Genomic DNA, 15,152 nt, shown 5'->3' on the forward strand with positions numbered 1-15,152 from the left:
TAAAAAAATAAAAAAATAAAAAGAAAGAAAGAAAGAAAGAAAGAAAGAAAGAAAGAAAGAAAGAAAGAAAGAAAGAAGCTTAACTTTTATTATCCTTTTATTTTAAGGCTTTATTCTTTGATAATTAACACTACATATAGCTACTTTCTTTATTTCTTTCTTTATTCATTTACTTATTTATTAATTTATTTATTTATTTAGCCCTTTTCTATTTATTTTTTTTATTTTTCTTTATATTTCTGTTTTTATTAGCCTTTTCTTTTGTGGATTCTTATATAATTTATTTATTAATTAATTTATTCATTTATTATTTTATAGATTCTTATATTATTTATTTATTTTTGTATTCTTTTATAGATTCATTTTTGTAATTTGGCACTCTCACTTCTCCATATGAACTTTTTTTAACTGTGATGCAGATGAAAATATCTTAATGTTAGCATCACAAACAAATGGTTTGATGTAAATGTTAAAAACTGCAGATTTCACAGATGATTTCCTACTTTTGAGACTTGATAGTGACTCATTTTTTCAGGAAGTTTGTGATGTGATTCACTAATCATGAATGAGATGGTTTTGGAAATGCAAACAGTCACATGACACCACAGGTTGTGCGCTCGCCAACGCTGCATTGGTCTGAGTTTTGGAAATCCACATCTGCGTAAAAGCTTCAAAAGAAAGTTGATTTTTTGACTCATAAAAGAAACATTTTTCCAGCTACGAGCGCAGAAAGTTACCAGAACTGAAACAATAACAGAAGTGAATCCTTTCTGAAATCTGCTGCAGGGCCAAACACACCGAGGAGTAAACACACACACACACACACACACACACAGGCCTCCCCTGAGCTTGGATTAATTTGTCTGTGTTTCAGGGAGATAAAGTCCCCAGAGTGTGTTTGGCAAAGCGTGGCGTCACAGTCGGTGTACTTACTGCTGGTTGAGGACAGGGGACTGTAATCAGACCTGCAGAGAGAAGGAGGGGGAGGAGGAGGAGGAGGAGGAGGGGGTGAAAGAGAGGACAGAAAACAGAGAGAGGAGACAGCAGTTTATGTTTCAGCTTGAAAAACAATGATTTACAGTACGACACACTCCTGTTTCAAACAAAGTGCTGACATCTGGTTAAACAGCGGGAGAGGTCCGATGGAGAGGTCACAGTTTTCTATCTGAGGGGATAAAACACAGGACATGGACTCAGGAAGTCTTCCACTCCACATGTCGAGAGCTCAAGGACTCTTTTCAGGCACTTTAGGAAGTTTAGAGTAGAGATAGACTCATATGGTTTTTCCAGGGCCGATATCGATACCGATTATTGAAAATATTGGTGTCAAAATGTTGAATAACACAAACTCAGGCACTAAACTTTGCTTAAACACTTTTAAAGATGCTGTGAAGAGGATGTGTTTAATGTGACTGCAGCGCCCCCTTCTGACCTGGAGTCTCATACACACTGTCGTGAAGATGTGACTTTTAACCAGGCGTGTGTTTGTTTTGGAGCAAATTTTCTTTCTTCAAGTCAACTTTTTTCCACATACAAGGCGTATTTATCAGTACAGTTATGTAGCCCTGTTGTTTGAAACATGACAACAAGCTAACATTCTAAGATCTTAACGTACGGATCACGCATCATAGCCCAGTGCTACGACGTATCCATAAGCTAACGTGACAACAAGCTAAAGCCACGTTTCCACCAAGCAGTCCGGTTCAGTTCAGTACGGTTTAGTACAGTTAAGCCTGATCCCATTTGCATTTCCCCAGCAATCTGTGCCCTCTTGTGGTAGTAGTAGTAGTAGTAAAGTTTATTTCGGACAAAGTAATGACAATAACAATAATAATACTAAAAATATAGTAATAATAATGATAATGATGATAGTAATAAACAAACAAAAAATACTCTAAAGAAGCCAAACACATGAAAAATAAGCAATAAAACATATCAAATGATTAAATAAATCATAAATCAGAAAAGGAGTGAGTAGAAGTTATGTAATTTATATCTTCCCCCTCTGTTTACAGTATATATGTTTACAGTATATATTAATCGTGGTTGGCGGCGTGTAAGTTGGATGCCAATAGCCTTGTCGGTTATATAATAATGTAACGCCATAGTAGTGTGACACAGTTTACCCCGCTTATAAATCCAACAAAGAAGAAAAACACAGTAAACAAAGAGCACAGATGAAGACATGCAGCATTTCATCCTCTCTGTGATTAGCATGTAGCTCTTTGATACAAAGAACAATCAAACTTTGTTTCAGAGAAGTCTGTGTGCCACCAGGAGAAATGCAGCTGCTGTCGAGGTAAGTGACGATTCTTTCGACCAATCAACAGTCTGCAGTGTTGTAGCTCCACCTTCTGAGAGCGGATCGGTTCAGTCTGGCACCCATACGAAAGGGTCCCAAAAAGTGGGACGGCTTTCTTGGTTATTTGGGGATCTGTCCTGGGATCAGTCAGTGGAAACGCCACAAAATGTGCGCTGTACTGAGACGAATTGATAGACTCTCAAGTTTGAACAGACCACTGCAGAATAACTGCTGACTGTGGGTTGGCGTCAACATTAGCACAAACAGTTTAGTCCTTAGCCCTTTTAGCCTTTAGCTTGTGCTCTATCTCTCTCCTGTTTCTCTCTCTTTTGCTCTTCTGTCCTTTTTCTGTCTGACAGTTAGGCTCCCGTGTCCACCATCACTACAAAATTAATCACAGAAATCGTTTTCAGCGGAGAAAAACACAGATCTCTCTTCTCAAACTTTGTCAGCCGACATGGTGATAAAAACTTAAATAGCTCCCTAAAGTTTTCTAAAATATCAATACTACTGATATATTATTTAATCTTTCATTTATCTTCGTTTACGTTGAAACAAAAAAGGTGTGAGCAGGAAGTTCCCAGGATCACTCTCGCCGTTGCTACAGTCTGCAGAGCATCAACGGGCTAACGTCATGCTAAAAGCTAACCAGCCTTCACCTCAACGTGCTTCCGTGCAATAAAACTGGACTGAACCTATTTCTGTGGGTGGGATGATGCTGCAGACAGAGGGGTGCTGCATCAAAGCCAAAATAACCCAATTTAAAATCTATTTCCTGTCGGCTTTAAGAATAAAAATGATGCCGATATGCTTCAAATGTCGATAATCGGTCCATTTCTAGTCTATAGTTTATGTTACCTGACCTTCATCTTGACACTATGACTGTTTTGTTTCACAAAAAAGAGTTTTTTTCCACCTGGTTGGATAAAGTTTGTATTAAATAATAATTAAATCAGCCTTAAAGGAAAAGGATCCTTTTTTTCTCACACAAACATCCACTCAGGAAATGATCGTCTCTGATCTCAGCTCTGATCTGTGAGCTCTGATGAGCAGAATTAGATTTCCTAAATTACACAAATATCCGTGTTTGGACATGTTTGCTCACACACGACAAACCCTGAATCCTACACATGCTGTATTTCTTCAAACCGCCTGCGAAAAGCTCAGCTCTCGTGTCCACTCCATCACCTGAGGTTATTAGTCCCAGAGGAGTCAGCTGACAGCCGGAGAACACTGCTCCTCCTCACACACCCTCCTGTCTCTAAACTAATAAGGCCTGGGGAGTTGCAGGACAGCAGGAAGCAGAGGAGAGGGTCTGTTTCCTGCAGCAGGACGTTATTAATCTAACTAACGGGCATTAGAGAGGAATGGATGGGAAGAAGCAGGGTGGATGATGAGGTACAGCAGAGGGGAACCGTGGCGTGAAAATGAGAGAAATACACAGCTCAGGTTAGAAACGACAGGTTCCAGAGAGGAGGATGAGAGAAATGACTACATGTGGAAACAAACAGGAAACTTTCTCTTTCTTAAAACACACGAGGCTCCACAGAGAAGAGCTGGAGGCAGCCTGTTTTAACAGCTCCCTATGGATGTGTGTATTTGGCAGGCCTCCTCTCGCAGCGCCGGTTAGCATCTCGTCTCAGTCTGGCCTCGCTGCCTCGCTTCATCTCTGTCCAAAGACAATAAACAGGCAGAGGAGCGAAGACAGACAGCAGCCTGGTTACGCACACAGAGTCTGACTGCAGAGCGACCCCGATGGCCGCTCGAGTGACTCTGAAGAGCTCCTCCAACTCTAACACACTCACTAACCGGCTCCTGCTTGATTGGGTCGGGAATGTTGGGGAGGAAACAGAGATGAAGATGAGAAATGACTCAACATGACGCCGTAAATCCACACAGTTATGACTCCTCTAAATCATGACTCTTAGAGGCTTCACAGCTCTCGGGGCGTTCAGGTCACAGTTCAAATAGATGATGACTGATGCTTAGATGCAACATGAAAAGTCTGGATGCTTCAAGGAGCTGGGTTGGTTGTGCACAAGGAGGAGGAGGAGGAGGAGGAGGAATCCCCACATCCATCAAAACGTCTTTGCAATGCAACAAATCATCCATCATCCGCTTATCCAAATCGAACCAGACATCTCTCTCCTCAGCAACATTTTCCAGATCCTTCTCAGGAATCCTGAAGCGTTCCAAGACCAGATGATACATAATCCCTCCAAAGAGTCCTGGGTCTCTTAGATGTGCCCAGAACGCCTCCTAAAGATGGCGGCATCCAGGAGACATCCTTATCAAGAGCCTGACTCCCTTTGATGCCAAGGAGCAGGGACTCAACCCCAAGGTCCCTCCTGACCTTATCTCTAAAGCCGAGTCCAGACACCCTTCAGGAGACTTATTTCACCCTCTTGAATCCATGACCTCATCCTTTCAGTCAGGACCGCTCATGACCACAGGTGAGGGTTGGAGCGTTAGTAAAACTTTCTTCAACAAAACAGCGCAAACGTAACACAGAGGCTAAAAACAGTGGATGTAGGAGCAGAAGAGGAAGTGGAGGATGTGACCTGATGGAGGCGGCGGTTCTCTGGTTATCAGCTCGCAGGGGTCTGCTTTTCCCATGACACACACTCTCTATTACACACACATTATGCTGTTGGTTCCACTTCACGGCTCATGAAACAGGTGACTCTAAGAACAGCGTACTGACTTCCTGCTTTTAGATTACTTTCCCAGATCTCTACTTACATTTCAAGAATAAAGAGCCCTATTGAAGCTTTATATGATGTAATTTTGTCACTTTTCACTAAAGTTGCTTTTTAAAACTTTGACTCATCTGGCTCATCTTTGTCTAACAGCTGAAAACAGAGAGTACAACACAGTGAATTAACCCAAAATCATGAATTAAGCTCCTGCTATTGTGTGACTGTATTAGGATAGGCTCTCATTAGGATAAGTGAATCAGATTAACTTTTCATTGAAGGCTTAAGATCACACTTCTCCTTATGCCCCTATGAGGTATTATAAATACATAAAACAAGAATGTAAACCAGGAATATTCGTGTATATTAAATAAAAAATACATTAAACTACTCTATTAGCCTCTGAAAAGTAAAATAATTAAGACAAAAATAGGAAAAACTTTGATTTAAAAGCTGATATAAATGAAAACTGGACGGTTAGTGTTTGTTTTTATTCGGCCTATACCTAAAACAAATAGATCACACCAAACCTCATATAAAAAAGATCTATTTTAACGCTATCTTTCTTATCACGCAATGCAAACCTACAATGACATTATATATCAATGTAAACAAATACTAGTTGTAATTCGGCACATGTTTTGGATTATTATTTTTTTGTTTAGTGCGTTTTTTATGACAAAAATAATCTTAATTTAAATCAAAAAGTTTCTTAATTGAGCTTAATTTACCCGTAATGTCCAATAAAACATATGTAACTAATTAAAAATCTAAGTAATGCTCTTTTCAGAGGTATAATAGTCGTTAAAAGTAGTAAAAAAATACCCCTTTTACATTCATATCGATGTTTTGAATTAGTGACATTTCAGGTCTGCCTCACTCACCCTCCGGTCTCAGCTCCTGAATCCACGCAGTCATCTTCTGCTGAGGTTTTCTCCATCTCACTGTTTGAACGCAGTTAGATTCATTGTTCCTGAGTCCGGGGTTGACAATAAAGAAGACATGAAAACGGTAAAGGTGAAATAAGAGAGTTAACTCAACGATCAGACGGCTTACAGACGCTGGCTCGTACCTCCTGACCTGCAGCAGAGCTCTCTGCTTGACTTGTTCCTGCAACAGGCGCTTTGACTGAGCCCCTGCGCGCTGGGGTGATGCCTTCAGGTACCATCGGGAATCTGAGACCTTCATTTTGACTGAACGGGAGCCAGAGGTACAGAAAACTGTGTAAAAAAGAAAAATACACACCGTAAATCACAAACTATGAATTCTTAGTCATTAAAACACATATACTCAGGTTTGTAATTCTTATAGTAGGTCGAATAGGAGCTGCTTTGCTTTTTGGGATTTTTTTAGAGCAGCTTTTGAAGGTAAAACATTTTAATCTTCTGTTTTGCCTCCATCTTCAGGATGAATGAGGTATTGCAAAAATTGTTTACAGGGGAAAAAAGAAATACAGTAAAAAATGTCGAAGGGTGTAGTGTAGCATGACAAAACCACCACTTTAGAGGATAAAGGCTTTGGGGTTTGACGAGTAATAATTACTAAAAATTGTAAAAAAAAAAATAAAAATAAAAATAGAAATATATATATATATATATATATATATATATATATATATATATATATATATATATATATATATATATATATATATATATATATATATCCTTTTTGGAACAGAGATGTGAGAATAAGTTAATTCAAATGCTCTTGGCGGCTTGTAAAAACGAAATTACAAGGAGATGGATAAGCCCTCCTCCACCATCCTTAGATGATTGGATAGGAATAATTCTTGAGATTTTTAGAATGGAAAATTTGACCTACCAACTATTTTTTTTTAACCAGATTTGGAATAAATGGATTCTGTTTATTACCCCTAAAAGAGCAGATTTTATTTAATCTCACTGGTACAATCTTTTTGAAACCCTTTTTTTTTTTTTTTTTTTTTTTTTAAGTTCCTGTTCCTGAAAAATAAAATGGAAGGACTTTGGTTTGTACGTCCACATATGTAAATAGATTTGTGTTAATTTCTGTCCATTCCAAATTAACACACACACACACACACACACACACACACACACACACACACACACACACACACACACACACACACACACACACACACACACACACACACACAAAAAGAAGTAAAAAATGATTGAAAATCAAGTTGTTGTTTTTTTTGTTAAGGCGAGACGTACCCAGAATACGAAAATGATGCTAATATTGTATAGTTTTTGTTCTCAAAGTATATATTTTATCGAATCACACACAATTTTTCTCACTTAAAATGTTCAATTGGCAGAATCTAGTATTAAAAGACTTGGAAGAAGCGTTTCTGAGTTGCAAATACTTGATAAAAAGAACTTAAGGTTGTAAAAAGACGTGTTGATTGTAAATTTAAGAAGGGTGAATTAAAATCCTACTTTTTCAAACTGTCAATAGCATGACGTCATCACGCCGCTCCGAATTCTCACGTAGAGGCGGGGCTGAGGAGTCTGGTACACGCTGATGTTTTTATGAATTAGCTTCGGTTAGTTTATCATCGTTATTATCCAGAAACTCCGACCCTAAACAAAAATGTCAGTCACAGAAATGTTCAGCTACATTCAGGGCTTCCTGAGCGCGGACCAGGACGTCAGAGAGGTATGAATGAACACACAGCCGCAGCGCTGCTACCACTGTTAGCTCCAGAGACTGTTAGCATTCAGCTAACTGACCAGAGCTGAGGCTAAAGAGCAAACCAGAGTGGGTTAAAGATGCAGAGCGTCGTTTTTATGATTATTTAGCCGAACAGACAGAGTAGTTTAAACGTAGCATGTGTCACAGGAGCTTATTGTCCTTAAGGGCCACCGTTCCTTCTCTGACAGGAGCGTTTTAGCCTGAAACTGTCTGCCTGATATTACTAAACATTAATATTTCTTCTCACTGCATCATCAAATAATGTGCATGGCTTTAATTCGCTATAGAGGAACATTGAGCAGGGTTTTTCTGGATTTACATTAAATTAAGTTATTTTGCATTTGGTTAACTCTTGTTGTTAATGATCTGTTTCCTCAGGATATTCGTAAAGTGGTCCAGTCTCTGGAGCAGACAGCCAGAGAAATACTAACAGTCCTCCAAAGTGTTCACCAGCCATCTGGGTTCAAAGAAAGTGAGTAGAATTAATATATCTGGCACCAAATTATGTTAAAAAGTTGAATAATTGTCTTTAATTACTTAAAATGAACTATTTCCCACCTTTTTTCTCCTATTAGTTCCTGGTAAATGTGCAAAGGCACGGGAGCTGTTCTGCACCGTGAGGACACAAGTAGCTGAACTCAAAACCAAATTTCCTGTGGAGCAGTATTACAGGTAGGATGCACTTTCATGCTAATCTTATAGGGAAAACAGGAACAGTTAGCATGCAAAAGCTGAATCTGTTAGTCTTCCTGTATCATTTGTTTTGACGAAATAAGTGTTAAACTTCTCTGCCTCTGGTCTCCTTCAGGTTCCATGAACACTGGCGGTTTGTCCTGCAGCGCTTGGCTTTTTTAGCCGCCTTTGTCGTCTATCTGGAGAGTGAAGCTCTGGTGAAACGGGAGGAAGTGGCTCAGATACTTGGCAGTAGGTGTTTCTGTGCGGAGAGTTTAGCTTTTATTCAAAAAGTCCTCCGTTTTCATATTTTGCTTTTCCTCCTCAGTTGAGGTTGTGCGAGAGAAAGGCTTTCACCTGGATGTTGAGGACTACCTGGCAGGTGTGCTGATCATGGCGAGTGAGCTGGTGAGTCTGTTCTTCATTGAGGAAATTTTTGACTTTGTTCTGTCACTAATGCATTTCTTCCTCATTTGTCCCTGCATGTGTTTAAAAATCATCTAATGTAAGTTGTTGTTTCTTTCTTCAGTCGCGGCTGGCGGTGAACAGCGTCACAGCCGGAGACTACAGCCGGCCGCTTCGCATCTCCAACTTCATCAACGAGCTGGACTCAGGTTTCCGCCTGTTGAACCTGAAGAATGACCCGCTGCGGAAACGCTACGACGGCCTCAAGTACGACGTGAAGAAAATCGAGGAGGTGGTGTACGACCTGTCGATCCGCGGGCTGGCCAAAGAGACGGAGACGGGTGTGGAAAAATAAAGCTCTGAGTCAGCGTCTGGCTGTGGGAGACGGAGGAGGATGCAGAAGCCGCCCCCAGGCTGGGACGTCTCCACGGCTGCTGCCCCCTTTAACCTACAGGAAGGCCGGACCCAGGTGTGCACCTGAGGCCCCAGCAGCTGAGGACAGACTGTGTGAGTGTGTGTATGAATGTGTGAAGCAGCATGCATGAGAAGGGCTTTGATGAGCGCCGGTCTGTCAGATGGGTGGCAGAAGCGGTGACCAAGTTTGGCGTTGGGTTTCGAACGAAGGTTGAGTTTGTTTGGGTTTTTGTAAATCTGTGTTTCTGTTTCTGTATCCACGTGTTCTTGATTCACTGAGTTGACTTTGCAACCTTTACATATCATTTGCAATTCAATTCTTTTTACGGTGTATTTGATGTTTAACTGTTGGACACTCAGGCAGAGAGTTCTCAGATCCAAGTGTTCCTGCCGTGCAGAGCTTTGTGGATGTTTGTGTCGAGATCAAGTTTTTTACTTTAAAACCGTCAAAGTTTATGCATCCAGACAGAAATCCAGGAGCCTTATTTGATGCAACGTCCTGTGATCACATCAAGGATCCAGAAGTGACAGTAGCCTGTTTTTGTACACATGGCAGCGTTTGCTCCAGATTCCAGTCATTTCTGATTTTGATAACGATGCTTTGGTTCTGATCATTCTGACCTTCCTACAGATATCTACATTTCATGAAAGAGGCTCCAGGAGAGGTACAGCCAAAGAAACGACTAAGATGCACTCATGATGTGATGCTGAAGCTACTCTGTGATGTGTTCAATCCTTATTTTGTATTTTTTTCCTACATAAAGGAACTTTTGCTGAACGGTGCCAATGAAAACGTCTGATGAGCCATTTTGTTGTTTGTTTCCTGCATGTGTTACGACCTATGTTCTCCTTCTTTCCAGCCTCAGAAACTCTGTTTGCTTCAGTGATGTAGTGAAGCAGGATTGTATTTTCTAGAAGTATCCTCACTCTTTGCCATTTTGTGCTTCTGTTTCCTGGAGTGATGAGTGTTTTCTCACTTGTGCTGTGTAATGAATCCGTTGTCCTTAAAATGCTTCATTTCACTGTAAATATATTTCTACGTTCTGCATTTCGTCATGCTTTAAGTTTTTGATACTGCACAGAAGCTGCATGGTTTAAAAAAAATCAGTGTGAAAATTTGCATAAATGCATTAAAAAACTTTAAAAATCATCAGAATAAAAGTCTATTTTAAGTAAACAGGAAATGCTTTCTGAACTGAGTTAATGCTAATATCGGAGATGTATCGATCCAGCTTTTCTGGTCCCAGTATCGACACCTGGGCTTTGGGTATCATCCGATACCAGTGTTTAATTATAACCTGCATGCTCTACTGTGGGATAAGACTTTTTAAACTATACGTTTTTTAATGTTAAACAGCAGTTTGGTTTAAAAAAAGCTTCAGAATTTACAGAAATGACTATTAGATTATAAAATCATAGTTTAGCCTTAGTGTCAAGTTTGGACTGATCCTTTCCCACCGATACCCCATCCAGGTTTGAGAGGCTGGATATATACAGTGGGGAAGATAAGTATTGAACGTTTCAATTTTTTTCTCATCACATTTATTTCCAAAGCTGCAATTCAAACTAAATTTCTCCCAGACATTGGTATAAACTCAAATAATCCACACATTAAAAGAAATCACAACATTCAGGTCCATAAATAATGATTATGGTGAATTAAGTACGATAACACAGGAAAAAAGTATTGAACGCACCATGGAAAGGATGTATACTTTGGACAGGAAATGCACCATACCACCTGAAATCTGTCAGTAATTATTACTTGAACTTCCAATTAGTGCAAACCAACATCAGCTGGGCTAGAGCAAATTGATGGTCCTATAAAAAAGGTGTTTTTTTCACCAAGCAGTTAAATAGCACACACCTCATGATGGGTAAAGGCAAAGAGCTCTCTGAAGACATTCACAACCTGATTGTTGCTCAGCATCAGAATGGAGCTGGTTACAGACTTATATCAAAGCACCTGAATATTCCAGTCAGCACCGTTGGGGCCATTATTCACAAGTGGAAGAAGCACCACCTTACCATCAACAGGCCACGCACAGGAGCTCCTTGAAGATTTCTGACCAGGGAGTCAGAAAGAGAGTCAGAAGAGTACTCAACCAGCCAAGGACCACCCTGAAAGTGCTCCAGAAAGACTTGGAGGCAGCAGGTACAATTGTTACAGAGAAAACAATAGGCAATGCACTCCACCGCCATGGCCTCTATGGACGCTCAGCCCCTAAGACTCCATTCCTTAAGAAAAGGCATGTTGAAGCTGGTTTAAAGTTTGCTTAACAGCATCTTGACAAGCCTGTAGAATACTGGGAGAATGTTGTCTGGTCAGATGAGACCAAAACTGAACTTTTGGGCTGTCATACTACAGACCATGTTTGGAGGAGAAATGGCACTGCACATCAGCCAAAAAACACTACACCAACAGTGAAGTTTGGAGGTGGAAGCATCATGGCATGGGGTTGTTTCTCATCTCATGGTGTTGGCAAACTTCATATAACTGACGGAGCAATGAATGGAGCCATGTATGGGGAAATTCTTGATCTGAATCTGCTGCCATCCACCAGGATGATGAAGATGAGACGTGGCTGGACCTTCCAGCAGGACAACCATCCAAAGCACACAGCAAAGAAAAGGGTTCACCAGAGGGCACCAACAAATATTCCAGATTTAAAGACAATCTGTGCTTTTTTCCTGTGTTATTGTACTTAATTCACCATAATCATTATCTATGGACCTGAATGTTGTGATTTCTTTTCATGTGTGGATTATTTGAGTTAATACCAATGTCTCAAAGAAATTTTGTTTGAATTGCATCTTTACAGCTCATACTAATATTTGTGATTCAATATTGAACAGTACAGTTGCTGCACCAAAAACACACACACAAGCAAAAGTTGTGTTTAAAATCTTTTAATATAATTAACAATATTTTACATTGGGGAAATAATACATCAGGTCTTTCAAAATGCAAATAAGGAAAACAAAGAATCTGTTTTCCTCTCTGCAGGCTGTTGGTGTTTTTTCATCCTTCAGCGTTTTCTGACAGCGCAGGAGTTTCGTTGTGAGGCTGAGCGCCCCCTGACCTCCAGAACACAGTGATTCGCTACCGTTTCTAGTGCTACGTCAAAGCAAATATAAAACAGCATCAGTCTTTAACAGTAGATTTGGTTTGATGACAGTGTTTTCAGAACCTGAAACGTCTACAACAATCTATTACTGAATCATAATAAAGTGCATTAAATGAAATAAAGCCTTTATAAATAAAAAAACACACTTAAATAAGAGAGAGGACCAGTAGCCAGAGACGTCAGAGGAGTTCTTATATTGCCTGTAAAATGATGCCTATGGAGTGCCAGCAGGGGGCAGGCTTGTCTGTATCTTGGAGATAAATGCTACTGTGACAGTCTGCGATTATTCAGTACCTTTAAGCATAACAGTTATCAAGTACCAAGGCACAACAGCTCATCACGAGGCCACGGATTACACAGTCAGAACCATGTCTGGACGGGAGAGTTTTACAACGAGACCAAAGCTGCCGGGGTCACTTCAGGTCAGTAATCAGCTTAAAAACTGATTGATAAAAGGTGGGATTGAACAGTAGCAGGAAATTTGTTAAGTTTTCTTTCCAATGATTGATTCTGAGTGCTACATGTTTCCTTTTCTAACACCGCTCCCTGGTCTTTCAGCGAACTAACTCAGCAGCACAAACCTGAACGCCAAACATCAGTGTGAGGAAACAAACTGCATAACCAGGAGCTACTCTTTTGGAAACTGGCAGAGATTATTGCTGTTTTGTGACGTTTCAAACACAGTGATCCAGGAGGTCTTTTTTTCCAGCCCGTCAGAGAGGCTCTGCTCAGCTGCATCTCTGGCAGTGAAAAGTTGCTCTACCGCCGACACACAGCAGAGGGCAGTGACGACAAACGGAAACCACAGAACAAAGCTTTGAACCACATCTTCACCTTTTTCATACCACGAAAAGAAAAATGTTTAGTAGAAAAACAAAAAAAGACAGTTTTCTTCTCAGTCACGGTCACGGTCAGTCATGCTCTTCATCAGACACACAGCTCGCTTTCTCAGGGAGCAGACAGGATTTACAATCAAGGCTGACGAGCCGGGATTTTTGGTTGTCCACGTGGTGTTGTTTTTTTTTCAGTGTTAACGGCTTACATTTTTGTTCAGTAAGAGTACAGCGCAAAAAGTGCTTTATCTTCCTCTCACCAAAGACTGGAGACAAGAAGTGGACGTAGATCTTTAGGCGCCTTTCGACCGCGAGAAATAGGGTTTAAATCTAATGATTATCTAACGCCGTTTGTAAAAGATGCATCTCGCATTGGAGATCAGTTTTCAAACCCAAACACTGAGCGATCTCTGCCATTATACTGTCTTACTGCCCCCTATTGGTGTGGTGGTGTAGTGCAATAACTTTTATTTTCTCTGTACATCCTCGACCTCAATTTACACACTCGGACAACAATGAGCAACAATCCGTTGAGGAGGCTTTGTTTTTACAGTAAAGCCTGTATTCTGCATTCTCTTTAACCACCAGCAGGGGGGCGCCTCCATTGGTTACAATAAAATATTAGATTCTGTCATCTTTCTGCTGGTTAATGGACTGAATCATGAGCTCTGGATCTTTTTGATGCTACATTATGTTTGGAGTGATATCAAGGACTATGTTGGGTTAGTTTTGGGTCTTGGCTCCAGCAGAAACATCGCACTGTGAATCTACGCCCTCATCCCAAACTTGTAACTCCTGGTTCCACGGGAACGCCAACGAGGCTACGTCCACTTCTCGTCCACCTTTGCTGAAGTCTGATGAGTCCGAACAGTGGTTTCTCTCTGAAATGCTTCTTGTTGTCCGTCTGTTTTTGCAGTAGGAGGGTTCAGGTTATTTACAGTGTAACAAAGTTGGAGCCGGTCCGGTTCAGTCTCAGGACCGGGCCTGGTTCGTGTTGATCATGATGTTGGGTAAAGCGTTGCGTCTTTTCCTCCAGGTGCCCAAGTCTCGAGCGTACCTCTTAATTTGGTGGAACCACTGCTGGGTGCGGGATTTGTCCGAGGCACGGAAAACGAAGGACTCCTTCCGGATGTCGAGAACCTCGAAGGTGTCCTCGCTCTCGGGGTCTGTGGACACCACGCAGTTTCCCAGACGGATGGGCTCTCTGAGCACCGTGAACTTCCCGCTGCTCTTGTCTTTAATCAGAACCAGGACTCCGTCTCGGATGCTCTCTCCTCCGACTTCCACTTGATCCGGTTTGGCCCCGGTGTCGGTGCCCTGTCCTGGCGTGTCCCCGGCCCGCTGCGTCCTCACCATCAACAGACTCTGGACATTTTGAAACTTGAGACCCTTGCTTCCTTTCTTCACCCACTGACCGTCAGCCGGCTGGGACAGCTGCAGAGGCCCCTCCATGACGAACCGGGTGTTCTCCCTGGCCCAGCCCACCGTCTTCATCGACACCTCCCTCATCTCGATGTTGATGACCTCCCGGTTTTTACGGCTGTCGCGCCGGAACGACCGCAGCGACCACGTGACGCCGTTCCCCTCCTGCTTCGTCTTCATGTTGATGTGCTCCAGGTGAGATTCCACTCGACTTTTCGCCTCACGGAGACGCGAGTAGTCCGGGTGACATTCGGGGGTGACTTTGATGATGCGGCTCAACAGGAGCGGGTATTTGGTCACGCGCTGGAGGGGCGCCATGAGGAAGGAGCGCAGGTTCATGCGGCGTAACGCTGTGTTGTCATTCTGAGAAACATCCAGGAAGATCCTAAAAGAAGATAGACGAGAAAATTAATCAGGGGAGAGGAAAAACAAAACCTGTTTCCTGAAAACTGATTAATGGGATTCACAGAACGTCCTGACTCATGACCGCGCTCCTGCTCCGTCTAAAAATATGAATCATTGCAGCTCGGCTCTGGAAATAGACCGTCTTCTGAATAAGTAATGCCCAGCTGTCGTTCCCTCTCTGAATTACTCTGAA

At 41.5% G+C, this 15,152-nt stretch overlaps 3 protein-coding genes across 8 annotated transcripts in view; 1 reads left to right on the forward strand and 2 right to left on the reverse strand.

The window, feature by feature from the left end:
* The window catches only part of fam124a (family with sequence similarity 124 member A), a 28,988-nt gene extending 22,851 nt beyond the window's left edge, over positions 1–6,137 (reverse strand). For 2 of the 3 annotated variants that reach the window (XM_074695049.1, XM_074695047.1), the window contains exons 1-2: positions 5,883–6,114; positions 934–965 (exon numbers count right to left, since the gene is read on the reverse strand). In XM_074695049.1, the coding sequence (XP_074551150.1) occupies positions 934–965; positions 5,883–5,938 (88 nt within the window). In that variant the 5' untranslated portion in view covers positions 5,939–6,114. Of the gene's footprint in view, positions 1–933; positions 966–5,882 lie in introns of all 3 variants that reach the window. The other variant, XM_074695048.1, reaches the window with a different exon arrangement.
* A 1,333-nt stretch (positions 6,138–7,470) lies between these two features.
* tsn (translin) lies at positions 7,471–10,345 on the forward strand. The gene is made up of 6 exons (XM_074694924.1): positions 7,471–7,644; positions 8,059–8,152; positions 8,256–8,352; positions 8,489–8,604; positions 8,681–8,760; positions 8,882–10,345. The coding sequence occupies exons 1-6, from the start codon at positions 7,579–7,581 to the stop codon at positions 9,110–9,112; spliced, it is 684 nt and encodes a 227-aa protein (XP_074551025.1). The 5' UTR covers positions 7,471–7,578; the 3' UTR covers positions 9,113–10,345.
* A 1,730-nt stretch (positions 10,346–12,075) lies between these two features.
* arhgef49 (Rho guanine nucleotide exchange factor 49) overlaps positions 12,076–15,152 on the reverse strand; it is a 69,749-nt gene continuing 66,672 nt past the window's right edge. For all 4 annotated transcript variants that reach the window (XM_074694796.1, XM_074694798.1, XM_074694795.1 and 1 more), the window contains exon 8: positions 12,076–14,939. In XM_074694796.1, the coding sequence (XP_074550897.1) occupies positions 14,105–14,939 (835 nt within the window). In that variant the 3' untranslated portion in view covers positions 12,076–14,104. The remainder of the gene's footprint in view (positions 14,940–15,152) is intronic.

This window comes from Halichoeres trimaculatus, unplaced genomic scaffold (assembly GCF_033239565.1).
Source record: "Halichoeres trimaculatus isolate MK-OKI-2021-1 unplaced genomic scaffold, fHalTri1.1 fHalTri1_scaffold_19, whole genome shotgun sequence".
Classification (NCBI taxonomy): Eukaryota; Metazoa; Chordata; class Actinopteri; order Labriformes; family Labridae; genus Halichoeres; species Halichoeres trimaculatus.

Excerpts from the sequence above, each read along its gene's own strand:
- tsn (XM_074694924.1), top strand. The coding sequence starts at position 7,579 with ATGTCAGTCACAGAAATGTTCAGCTACATTCAGGGCTTCCTGAGCGCG. Across the intron at positions 7,645-8,058 it reads CGGACCAGGACGTCAGAGAG|GATATTCGTAAAGTGGTCCA; the intron begins GTATGAATGAAC and ends CTGTTTCCTCAG. Across the intron at positions 8,153-8,255 it reads GCCATCTGGGTTCAAAGAAA|TTCCTGGTAAATGTGCAAAG; the intron begins GTGAGTAGAATT and ends TTCTCCTATTAG.